This window comes from Cryptotermes secundus, unplaced genomic scaffold (genome assembly GCF_002891405.2).
Source record: "Cryptotermes secundus unplaced genomic scaffold, Csec_1.0 scaffold178, whole genome shotgun sequence".
NCBI classification, from domain to species: Eukaryota; Metazoa; Arthropoda; class Insecta; order Blattodea; family Kalotermitidae; genus Cryptotermes; species Cryptotermes secundus.
This window is the reverse complement of record NW_019728499.1, coordinates 621318-633354: the sequence shown is the minus strand read 5'-3', so window position 1 is coordinate 633354 and position 12037 is coordinate 621318. Positions and strand designations below refer to the sequence as shown.

General features: G+C 41.3%; 1 protein-coding gene across 3 annotated transcripts in view; it reads right to left on the bottom strand.

Annotated features, from left to right (window-relative positions):
• The window catches only part of LOC111865157 (glucose-repressible alcohol dehydrogenase transcriptional effector), a 23558-nt gene extending 12768 nt beyond the window's left edge, over nucleotides 1-10790 (bottom strand). Inside the window, exons 1-3 of one of the 3 annotated variants that reach the window (XM_023852934.2) lie at nucleotides 10580-10790; nucleotides 6514-6635; nucleotides 4575-4706 (exon numbers count right to left, since the gene is read on the bottom strand). In XM_023852934.2, the coding sequence (XP_023708702.1) occupies nucleotides 4575-4706; nucleotides 6514-6635; nucleotides 10580-10607 (282 nt within the window). In that variant the 5' untranslated portion in view covers nucleotides 10608-10790. Of the gene's footprint in view, nucleotides 1-4574; nucleotides 4707-6513; nucleotides 6636-10114; nucleotides 10559-10579 lie in introns of those variants that run through there. The other 2 variants (XM_023852931.2, XM_023852932.2) reach the window with 2 other exon arrangements.
• Nucleotides 10791-12037: the final 1247 nt, after the last annotated feature.

Here is a 12037-nt window from a genome sequence, read left to right as displayed (position 1 = left end):
CTCGACGATACTATTTTAATATTATCTTCCGTAATTTTCTTCTTCCGACGATACACTTTTAGGATATGGATAGAACTCGGTTCCCTTATCTGATGATAAACTTAGCTTCCCTATACTGAACTGATCTCAAATCACTGATGTTCTCAACATATATTATTAGAGCTACCAAACTGCGATTAAATGAGTAACCACAAGCACTATGGGGATTTCACCTTTCCCCTTTTCCTCATACATTCATACCTCCAATCCTCATCCATTCTTCATGGGGACGCTCCACTCTTAACATTATAACAACAGATCATGTTTATTCCTTATACCTATCTTAACAGTTATTATCTTATTATGACTTCATCATCCAACGCCATGTGAATTTGTCAGAGGTATGGAATGGGGGTTTAGAGGATAGGCGCATTATTCCGTCCCAAAATTAATGGATGTATGTAGCGGTGGGTCCTTAGCGTCGGAACTTCTTCAGAGCCCCCTTAATAAATATGCCTCTAATTCTCCCCTTTTCGTCGGAAATATCAAATATAGTGGGCGATACTATCCGGCTTATACGGAAGGGTCCTTCATATGGGCGAGCAAATTTGTGAGTGATGCCTCGGTTCGCATCTGACAAGCGGCACGCTTCGGCCAAAACTTCCTCCCCTACAACCGGGTTCCATTTGCGTAGGCCTCTTTTCCTGCGTTGCTCCCGTTTCTCCGCGCGTTTCTTCAATCGGGCGAATACTTGGATTGCTTTTTGTTCCGACGTTAGCGGCTCTGCTTCTTCCTCGGGTGAGGTGGGTAGTAATTCTGAGAATAATCGTGGCGCATCCTCGTCGTACATTAATTCGCGTGGCGTGAAGCCTGTCGCCTCAGATACTGTCTCGTTTACCCAGGATTCGAGGTGAGGAATTAGTTCCGGCCATTTCTTATGGTTCTCTTCGCAGTAGATGCGACACGCCTTCCCAATTTCTCTCATAAACCTCTCGACAGGATTTGATTGAGGATTCCTGATAGGGGTAAATCGAACGTTAATTCCGAGTTCGTTCAATCCATTTTTCCATTTCCTAGACGTGTATTGTGTCCCGTGGTCCGATAAAATCGTCTCCGGTTTTAATACGTGAGGGATGTAGTCGTCCATGATTCTCTACAGGCACGCCTTGGTTGTGGCCGATTTCAATGGGTACAGTCTTATGAATTTAGTGAAAACATCCAGGCACACAAACAGGTACCTGACTCCCCCTCGCCCTTGCGGAACCGGTCCATAGAAATCCACGCTGACGAGCTGTCCTTCTCTTTCCGGGAGGTGCGGTCTGCGCTCCACCTCATACTTCCAGTTGGGGAACTTCACCTTTTGGCAGACGTCACAAAGGCTTAATAATTTCCGTGTTTTGCGTCCCAAGTTCTTGAGGTGGAACATTGCATTTATACTCTCTGCACACTTGTCAGTTCCTGCATGACCTTTTGCTAAGTGGACATAAGTTATCAGTTTCTCTTCCAACTCCCGAGGTACGACTACTTTCCATGGGGTCCCGCTCCTCGTATCTACGGTATATAATAAATTTTCGTGTATTAGGAATCGTTCTTTCAAATTCTCGCATCCTTCTTTCACCAATCTATGGATTTCCTGCAAATCAGGATCCCTTTCTTGAATAATGGCTAAGTTTCTTATGTCTTTTCGCATCGACACATCCAGGCCAAGATCAATGCGAGCGATCACAATTCCCTGAGGCTGTTTCAAGACGTTGACCTGCTTGGGGGTGAGACCAGCTGGGTTGCGGCTTAAAGTATCCGCAAAATGGTTCTTCGTTCCCGCGATGTGGACTAAAGTCAAATCGTATTCTTGGATCATCAGTGCCCAACGCGCGACGCGACTGGATGTTATAACACATTTCTCGATGAATGACACTGATTTGTTGTCCGTAAATAGTTTCACCTTCCTGCCACAGATATATATGCGAAATTTTTGTAACGCAAACACGACAGCCAAAAGCTCCTGTTCGCATGTCGTATACCTCCTTTCGGGTGAAGACAATATCCGGGACGCGGTAGTGATTATGGAGACTTGACCCTTCTCATCAGTCTGAGTCAAAATTCCTGAGATTGCGTAACAGCTAGCGTCTGTATATATCTCGTAGGTTAAATCGTTTCGCGGATGTGCCAGGTGAATGCTTGCAGCAAACGCATTCCTCAATTCCAAGAAAGCCTCCTCGTGGTCATGGGTCCATTTCCAGTGTACACCTTTCTTTAGTAAGGGAACCAATGGGGCAGTGTATTCCGCGTAATTTATAATAAATCGATGGTGAAAGTTGCAGGTACCCAAAAATTGCCGCAATTGTTTCTGATTTTTCGGTGCAGGATAAGTCAAAATTGGTGCTACGCGATCGGGGTCCGGCGATACGCCCTTATTCCCAATGATGTGCCCTAGAAACTTAATTGATGTCCGAAAGAATTTACATTTATTCAGGTTAATAGTAAACCCGTTCTCTGACAGTCTTCTCAGTACAAATTCTACATGTTCCAGGTGCTCCTCGTACGAATTAGAGTGAATATATAGGTCGTCTATGTACTGGCATAAATAACCATGTGTCTCGGGTCCGAATATCCTCCTCATGGCTCTGATTAAAGCACACCCACTATTCTTAAGACCATAGGCCATCCTGCAGAATTGATATTGTTGCGAGTTGAATAAAAATGCGGTGTACTTTCGGCAAGCAGGCCTCATAGATATCTGCAGGAACGCGGCGGTCAAATCTAAACTTGATAGAAACTGCACTCCATCGAATTGCTGTAGTAATTCCTGAATCGGTTGTGTCCTCTCGGAGTCCGCAATAGTTACAGCGTTTAAACGCCGAGCGTCCAGGCAAATTCGCGGTACTTTGTTAGCTTTAGGGACGACTACTAAAGGGTTAGAGTACGGTGACGTGGCGGGTTCAATGATGCCTTGTCTGACCATCATCTTAATCTGCTCTCGGACGGCATCTCTAATCGCATACGGAATCGGACGTTCTCTATATGAAAACGGTGCATGGTCAGTTAATTCGAATCCATATTCGAAGTTAACGCACAATCCAGGCGTCGAGGAGAAGGATTTTTGGTACCTCCTAAGAATCGCTCTCACTTCTTCTCTTTGTTCGGCGCTCCGCAAGTGGGCTGTTTCCACTGCTTCGCTGATAACGTCATCGGTGTTCTGAACATTTAATTCACGCGGCTCCTCTAATCTTCTACGGGGATGCATGTCTTCCTCATCATCATTATCGCAATCTTCATCACCATAATTATCATTATCGTCGTTATTGACCGGCGCATTGCCGTAGCTTTCTTCTTCTTCTTCTTCCTTGCCGTTACTTAATATCTCCGCTTTCATTCTCTCTATACCGTCGACGTTCGTCTCTTTATATTTTTCCTCATCACTGCATCCAGGTTCATCCATAAACTCCTTCTCGCGTGCGAATTCATAACACCTGTTCTTCCTAAATCCCAAAGATGGCGTCCGAACTAGAGATGGTTGCAATAACACCCTTCCATCGCAAGTAATGGTTTTTACCTTCACGACCTCGCCTTGACTCTCCCCTTTCAATCTTATCGCCTCATCTCTTTTATTTAATTCTCGATTGTAGATAAGTTCGTACTTGCGAACTCCCGTCCCTTCACCTGGAGTAATTCGCGTCATGTGTCCTAACGCTAATTCGATGGAGAGTTTGTATTCGTACAAAAAATCAGCTCCTAATATACCCGGACTAACTAACTGCATTCATTAACATTTGGAGTTGAAATCATCTAACAACAGTGCTACTTTCCTCACCCAGACTTTCTGCTTTCTACATTACATGCAAACTGGGCAAGGAATCATTAAATTATGGTTCGAAGTATCGATACTGCTGGTCATTACAGCAATGGTATTTTTAAGTTTTCACTGCTATTGTCATTAGTTCTATCATTATAGCCTGGTCTCCTTTCTGTTCTGTTGTTAGATTTAAATTCTAACGGTAACAATTCAAACCAATGGCCCAAGTTCAGAATCCACTTGCAAAACCTGAAAGTGCAGAATTCTCACCAGTGGAAAATTCATATTTCGTGCTAGCCTGCTGTCAAAACTTGGAGACACACTTCAAAAGCAGAGTAGCATGTACATTTGGTAGTTTATCATTTAGAGACACAATACAGCATAATCTTGATTTAGTATTTCCACATTAGGTCAAATGTCATATTTAGTCAACACTGTTTTGTGGTCCAAACCAAAGCCTAATATAATAAACAATGTATTATTTCTCCTTATTCAATGAATTTCAGTCACTGAATAACCTATATTTAGAGTAAGAAATTTTCTACCTTACAGAACTCACATGTCAATTAGTGAAACTGTGGACAAAACACTCAATATTCACATTCTCTATGCCAGATACTGTTGCTGCACAATCAATCTCTATTGCAAAATTAGAAGAATGCATTCATATTGTCCCTTCTTACAGTCCATTCAACCTGGCTGCATTAATGAAAATCATGTTTTTCTGGTAGTAAAACATAAATTACTGAACCCATATTACAGCAGGGCTGAAGGCACATCTCAAATCCATTCTCCATTATACCTGCTGAATTTGTTGTACAGGAACTTGATGTTGAACAGGAACCTGATGCTGAACAGGAACTTGATGCTGAACAGGAGCTTGATGCTGAACAGGAACTTGATGCTGTGGTACTGCTTGAGGCTGACCCTGAGCCTGAAATATTCTTATACATATCACTTAATCTTACCTCGAGTAAGACAAAAGCTAAATTTCATCCATCTTTCACATAACAAATAAACTCTAATATATTTGCAGAAGAATACTTTTCTCTTCTCTGCCGCATTCTGAATGGCACTCTACTTGCAGAATTCCTAGTTGCAGTCTGTCACAAAAGAAAATGCTTCTTCATATTCATTAAATGTTGAAACTTCAAAAACAATCAAACTACAAAGTTTTTCTACTCTCAGTATAACCACTGCAACAAATCCTAGTGCCCACAATATAAGATTTCATGGAAAATACGAACAAACTGAACCCGAACTTGGCCCCCTACAAGCACCTCTACTGGTTTCGCTATGTGGATGACACCTTCGCCATCTGGCCACATGGATCCAACAAGCTGAAGGACTTCCTGAACGACCTAAACAGTGAAGAAAGCAGTCTTCTGGGATTTGGCACCCAAATCCCAGAAGACTGCTTTCTTCATAGTCACCGCCATGAAAGCCTCAAATCTGACCTAAACAGTATCCACCAGTGCATTTAGTTCACCATGGAGACTGAAACTGAGGGCCATCTCCCTTTCCTTGACATAGACATTTACAGAAGACCCAATGGTCTGAAGAGTGTACAGTAAACCTACCCATACCAACCCCTACCTTAATGCTGGGTCCCGCCACCACCCATCCAACAAGCAAGCTGTACTTTCCACACTGGTGCGCAGGGCTAGAGCTCTATGCAAACAAGACAGCCTACATATGGAGTTGGTGTTCCTGAGGGACGTTTTCAGGCAGAATGATTATGACTGGCAGATCCACAATCCTCAACCATCGTCTGAATATCAGTCAGCGTGACGATAATCCAGACTCAGTTGCCTTCCTACGCCATGCCAGGACTATATTCAACCGAATCAGCAGAATGCTGTCCCAGCGTAACATTAAATCAGTGGGCCTGCTTCCCAAGAAAGTATCTAGTTTCCTCCAACCAGACAAAGATAAGCTGGGACCAAGGACACCAGGTGTATACAGAATCCCCTGTGAGTGCAGCAAGGACTGCATTAGGCAGACAGGCCATTCTGTGGACATGAAGTTGAAGGAGCATCAGCAGCACCTCTGTCTTGAACATCCAGACAAGTCAGCCATGTTGGAACACAGCATTGACTTGGGAAACCACATTCAACTTCACAATACCTCTATCCTCACTACCAAGACCCAATACATGGATCATTTCATTAGGAAGGCCACTGTGATCAAGCTCCGTCCCAACAATATGAACAAATAGGTAGGTTTTTGTCTCAGCAAATCATGGAAGCCTATCATCTACTCCCTCAAGAAACTTCCTGAATATGATGCCAGATCTATAAGGCTACGCAGGTCAATGCACAGCTGGCAGCTTAGCCCCAAGGCTATCGAGTTAATGCCTGCACGGTAGCCCCCACCCAAACACAATCCTAATCTGGCTCTTGCCTGCTACCTGCTGGCCCATCTCCACAGACCCTTCCCCTCTCCTCTCTATTGATTTTCCATGTAGCACACTCTCCTTCCCTTTCTGGTTTTATACAGCTGGGTGTTTTTCGACTGGTGACTCAGTCTGCAGCCACCTGCTCAAGCTGGTTCCTTGCTCATGGATTTTTCTGCCCTGAAGATGAAGGTGATACATTCTGACAAAACATCAGTTCACATAAGATATAATTGGTGCCACATCCCAGAAGATGGCATTCTTCATAGTCACCTCCGTGAAAACCTCAAATCTTACAAATTAAACCTAGTCTCAATGTAGCTGGTTTAAATAACCAACAACTTACTTGTCCCGTATACTGCTGTGGAGGGACACCAGGTGCAACTCTTTGTTGTCCTTTCACAACCACTATTATTAACAGCAAAACAAACACACACAAGGCATTCATCTTCAAAGTTATGACATTGCCTGTAAATAAACACATAATAATTAAATCCAAAAACAATTAATAATATAAATTCCACCTTCAAAGCAACTATAATTTATTAACCTATGTTCCATTACATGTTTCAACTCTTATAGAGTCATCCTCAGGTGTTGTGATTTACACATTTTCATTACTGAATTGTAAGGCATGTATACATATTTATATACATAGGCTTAAAATGACATTTCCTAATACAGGGTGTTTCTTTATCATCTAGAACTCTGAGATTTGTGTAACTTCTTTGTTACTGAACACAAGGGCATGAAACTTTCAAATGGTAAATTTCTTTGTTATATTAAAACTCTCTCTGGATGTAGGGGGTTGCAACAGTTAGCCTTGGATTCTATGAGTTGTAATATTATACATTTTGCATTCTCATGAAACTATTTCAGTTGGAAGTGTACTTCATCAGGGAACCATGACATTCAAGACAGCTGAATTGTCCTCCAGTAGTGCTCCATACTCTCTCAAGAAAGCATAATGCCTCCCTAGTCCATCTTTCAACAATGGCTGACTTAGCTGCACTCTGTATGGAAACAATGACAGGTTATCATGACATATATTTCCATACAGTGCTGGCTGAAACCCCATACTGTTGGGCTAAAAACTGCACAAACACAATACAACATTAACATAATTCATATACCAGTGATGAAAAATATTGTGGTGTATTTGCTCAAAGCAAGAACTATGGAGCCAGAAAGACAGCCATTGCTAGGTACTGCCCACACAAAACGACAGAGGAATTGTAACGAAACGAGATGTGACACGTACAGCCGTTGCTATGGAACAATTGAGTAAACACATTTCTGCTGATGTGAATACATGCAACAATAGAACAGCTGGTCCGTACTGTAAGGGTTATAAAAAAGGACAAAGAACATCATTTAAGTCACAGTCAGTGGAGTCGTAGGAGGCGACAAAAAGGGAAGTCTCAAATCTGAGACAGTAAAATATGGTCTCGAGTCCCAAGGGACTAAGACCCGAGAAAGACTGCACTGGCAAGGGCCACCAGCATATACAAAAGGCAGACCCATCCTCTCATCAGAGAGGACGCCCCACAAAAACAAGACCGTGAATGCAAAACAGTAATAAATATCTTAAATTGAATTTAAGTCAGATATAGCTAACCCATGTGGAGGCGGGGTCAAATACTTCCACCGTGACCCTGCAAAGCATAGGAGGCAACAAAAAGGGAAGTCTCAAATCTGAGAGAGTAAAATATGGTTGCGAGTACCAAGAGACTCGGACCCAAGAAAGGATGCCCTGGTAAGAGCCAGGAGCATGCAGAAATAACATACCCATTCTCTAGCCAGAGTGGGTGCCCCACAAAAAATATAAGACTGCAACTGTCAAACAGTAATAAATATCTGGTCATGGGCCCTATTTGGGGCTCGACACCAAGACTTACTGACTGACTGACTGACTGACCCTCAGTTGCAATGTGACTTTGACTTTGACATTTAAGTCAGAAAATACAAGGTGTTTCACGACTTTAGGGCATAACTGCAGGAGGTGATTTCTTAGGTCTTTGTGATCAAAAAAGTTCATATAAACATGTGTCTGATTTTGGACGGTTACAGAGTTATGACCGTTTTTTCATTCCCATACACGCCCTCATGTGAACCGCGTCTGTCAGCTGGTGGGTCGCTATTTTTAGCCAGCTAGACAGAGCATTCTCGATATCTCAACACTTGAAAGGTACCTAAGGTGGGGTGGGTTGGTATGTCCAGCGCGGTTCACAACTGAGTGGCAGCCTGTGTTGCGGCCAGCGGTGGCATTTTCGAAAATCAGCTTTAAGCACCAATAAATTCAAATTAAAGGTAATTTCACGAAGTTAACTTTAAATTCATACTTTAAATGTATTATGTATTATGCTGGTTTATTATTTTGTTCTGTTTATTGTCAGTAATCGTTACCTTCTATTCTGAGTTTAAAACGGTCATAACTCTGTAACCGTCTGAAATCGGACACATGTTTATATGAACTTTTTGATCACAAAGACCTAGGAAATCACCTCCTGCAGTTATGCCCTAAAGTCGTGAAACACCCAGTATAAGAGGTTTAAACATGGCAGTGGTCAAGCTTACGACTGTTCAAGTGACTAAGCTGCCATCATAGCATAAGATATGTAGGATAGGAACAATCTGCTTTGCAAAGACCATACTGACAGGGGATTTGCATACAGTGCAAAAGGAACAATTTTCAATAACATATATATATTGTGGCATATTTGCTCTATGCAGGAACTGTTGAGCCACAGAGGCCTTGGGGTATGCGTACCATGTGAGAGTTGCAGATTGTATTGGCGCATTGCTAGGTGACAACTCTGTGAACACTTGGATAACGCAACAGAAAGTGTGAGTGACATCACATATCCCCATTCATCACGTAACTACGCAACATTTGGTAAACACCCCTCCCGATAGGATGTGACATCATGCAACAGTGGAGTCCATGCTGTTTTCTGTGCGCTCCGCGAGAAGCCTATGTAAGGGGCTTTAATGCACCAGACGAGACAGTTGTTGAGTTGTATCGAGTGAATGGAATCAAGACAGTTGAAGCCTGGAAGTGACTACAGCAGGAGAAGTAATTGGGATACTGAAGTTGTGAGTTATGTAAGTGTGGATAAAAGTGTGCAATAAATTTCGTAGATCCAAGAACGGGGTGAAGTTATTTGTCGTGTCACATACAGCCAACACACAACAATATGTATACTTGATGTTTCATAATTTGGATGAACAAGTTATGAATCTTCACAACAACAAAACCCTCAAATCTCAAGTCACACAGTTTTGGTGATGGAAACATATCAGTGGACATCACCTCCCAATTATTCACTTTGTACAAAGAATGTATAAAAGAACACACAGAAGTGTTTAAATGAGGTAACTTTTCATCTACCAACCATACAATGTCAACATATGTGTAATGAAAACTTGAAATACCCACAGTAAAGAGCATTAAATTCTTGGAGCTGATGTCAATTAGCACACTTGGGTTCTTCAAGCACTGGTATATGAATTTATACATCAATATTATATTTACACTTATAATATATTAAATTTTACACAAAAGAGGCATATGCTTGGTGTGTGACACAATTTGGTCTGTTATCCAAAAGTAATATACTAGTATCCATAACATCTCATCCAATATGTAATGTTATATCATACACTGTGCTTATGCAAAACAGACTGGTTCTCTTCAATTGTGTAACAATACTGTCATGAACTTTCAGCCATAATTCAGATAGTTTCATGATTCACAGATTACTTAAAACTGATGTATTAACTGCACTGAATTATATGGTTATGCACAACAAGCCCTGAGGGATGGAAGAGGAAATGTCACACTTTGTATCACAATAGCTTACCTTTTACCTGAAGAAACTATAGAAAACTACAATCAGTATCACTGAGAATAACGTGGATCAAACATCAGTTAGTGATAAACCAACCTGCCACATGCGATGAATCAACTTCAAGTTTCCGTAGTGCTTTCAAATCTCTTAATAATACAAATGAAATAAAAAACCACAGCATGTTAAAATTTCCACATTAAATTTTTTAAAAGTTTCACGTGTCTATACCAGATTCTTCGGATACTTCGAAAAAATATAAATACATGATCAACTCCTTAACTTTAAATTTATTTCTGCAACTTCATTAAATTCTGAGATCTGACAACTTACAATTTACATACTGAATAAAATTACCAACATAAATATGTCATGTGTCTAAATTCACTCGTCCATCCACTAAACTATCCATTTGAACGAAATCTTTTAATACAAATGTATAAATCTAACACACTTCTTCAAAACGTAACCTCTTTCTGTGGCTTTTAACTATAACATCTCTGATCTTCCTGATAGTTTTATATAAGCACGTGAATTACGGATACCACAAAACTAATCTTGTACCTTTAAACTCCCAACAACCCAAATACATTTCTGTCACAAAATTACACTTCTAGTTACGAATGCACAAATACTCAATTGCTCCCATCTGTTTCAACCATTTAAATCCACGTGTACAGCAGATACAAAGCATAGCAAATAACAAACTGCCACGGATTATGTACACGACCTACACGACTAATACAAATTACCACGGGAGACATAACCATCACCTACATCACTACCTAGCTACCTACGGATACGGAAGTAAATACCAAGCTTGAAATGCACTGCATGCGTTGACCGTGCTGCCATCTCCCTGTCAAGTGCGGCTAATATTAAATCGACAACCGAATCTTAATCGACAACAAAGTTACCTACTAGTGGAACAACTCTATTCTGCATTCCTCGAACGAATAACTTCGGAATTCTCATATTTGCAAAGGAATTTTCCCATTAAGAACGCTGTCTTCTGGGATGCAACACTGTGGAGTCTGATTGAAGTTCATTGATGTTTCGGTGGTGCATACTGCCTTAATTTTCAGGGTCAAGTTAGCCAAACAAAGAGCAAATGACATGCACAGCAAGACAGGCAGTATGCACCTCCAACATTAGTGAACCCCTACTGGACTACACAGCATGACATCCCAGAACATAATATTCTACATAGTCACTGGTGTGCATGCACTTCAAATGAACTAATCCACCTTTATGCTGAGTGTCTATCCTACATGTCACACAAATATAATTCCTATTTTATTGCTCCCATCCAAACTGGCATTATCAACAGTGAACTCAGTCCACCCCTGTACTGTATTTCTATATAGAAACATGAAACATTCAGTCTATAACAGAAGAACCACAATGCATATGACTCAATAGCCAATTCAATGGACCAGAATCCTCAAGAAGTTGGTATCACTCAGCTGTGCCAAATTCAATGTACTGTGTATTTCAAAACACCTTACTGCCTTTCCATACACCGTTTCTCCTATCCCCTACTGTTCCATCACCAGCTATTATCTACATAGGTAGGTGTTATCTGACACACAGATAACACATTATATACATTTTTGGCTGGCAATCAGGGTTCAGATCTTGAGCTGTTTGTTGCTCTACCCACAGAGAAAGACCCCTAGATGCATACAGATGGGGAATGGTGGTCAGAGACCATGAGGTGTTAAAAAAAAAAAAGGTAAATTTGTCCCTGTACTTAACCAATTAAGCACTATGTCATGACAGCATATGGAGGAATGGATGTTTAAATCCATATTTTCTTGAACCTTGGCACTAATTGGAGGTGTGCTCAGCTTCACACCCCAGCAGCTTTATCCATTGGGAAAGTCTCCTGTGCCCATTGTATATGAGGCTGGGTGGGCCCCAGAGTCAGTTTGGATGACATGGAGAAGAGAAAGTTCTTGACCATATTGGGTCTCAATACTACCCCAAATTTTTGTTTTGGCCTTATTCACCTCTGATCAT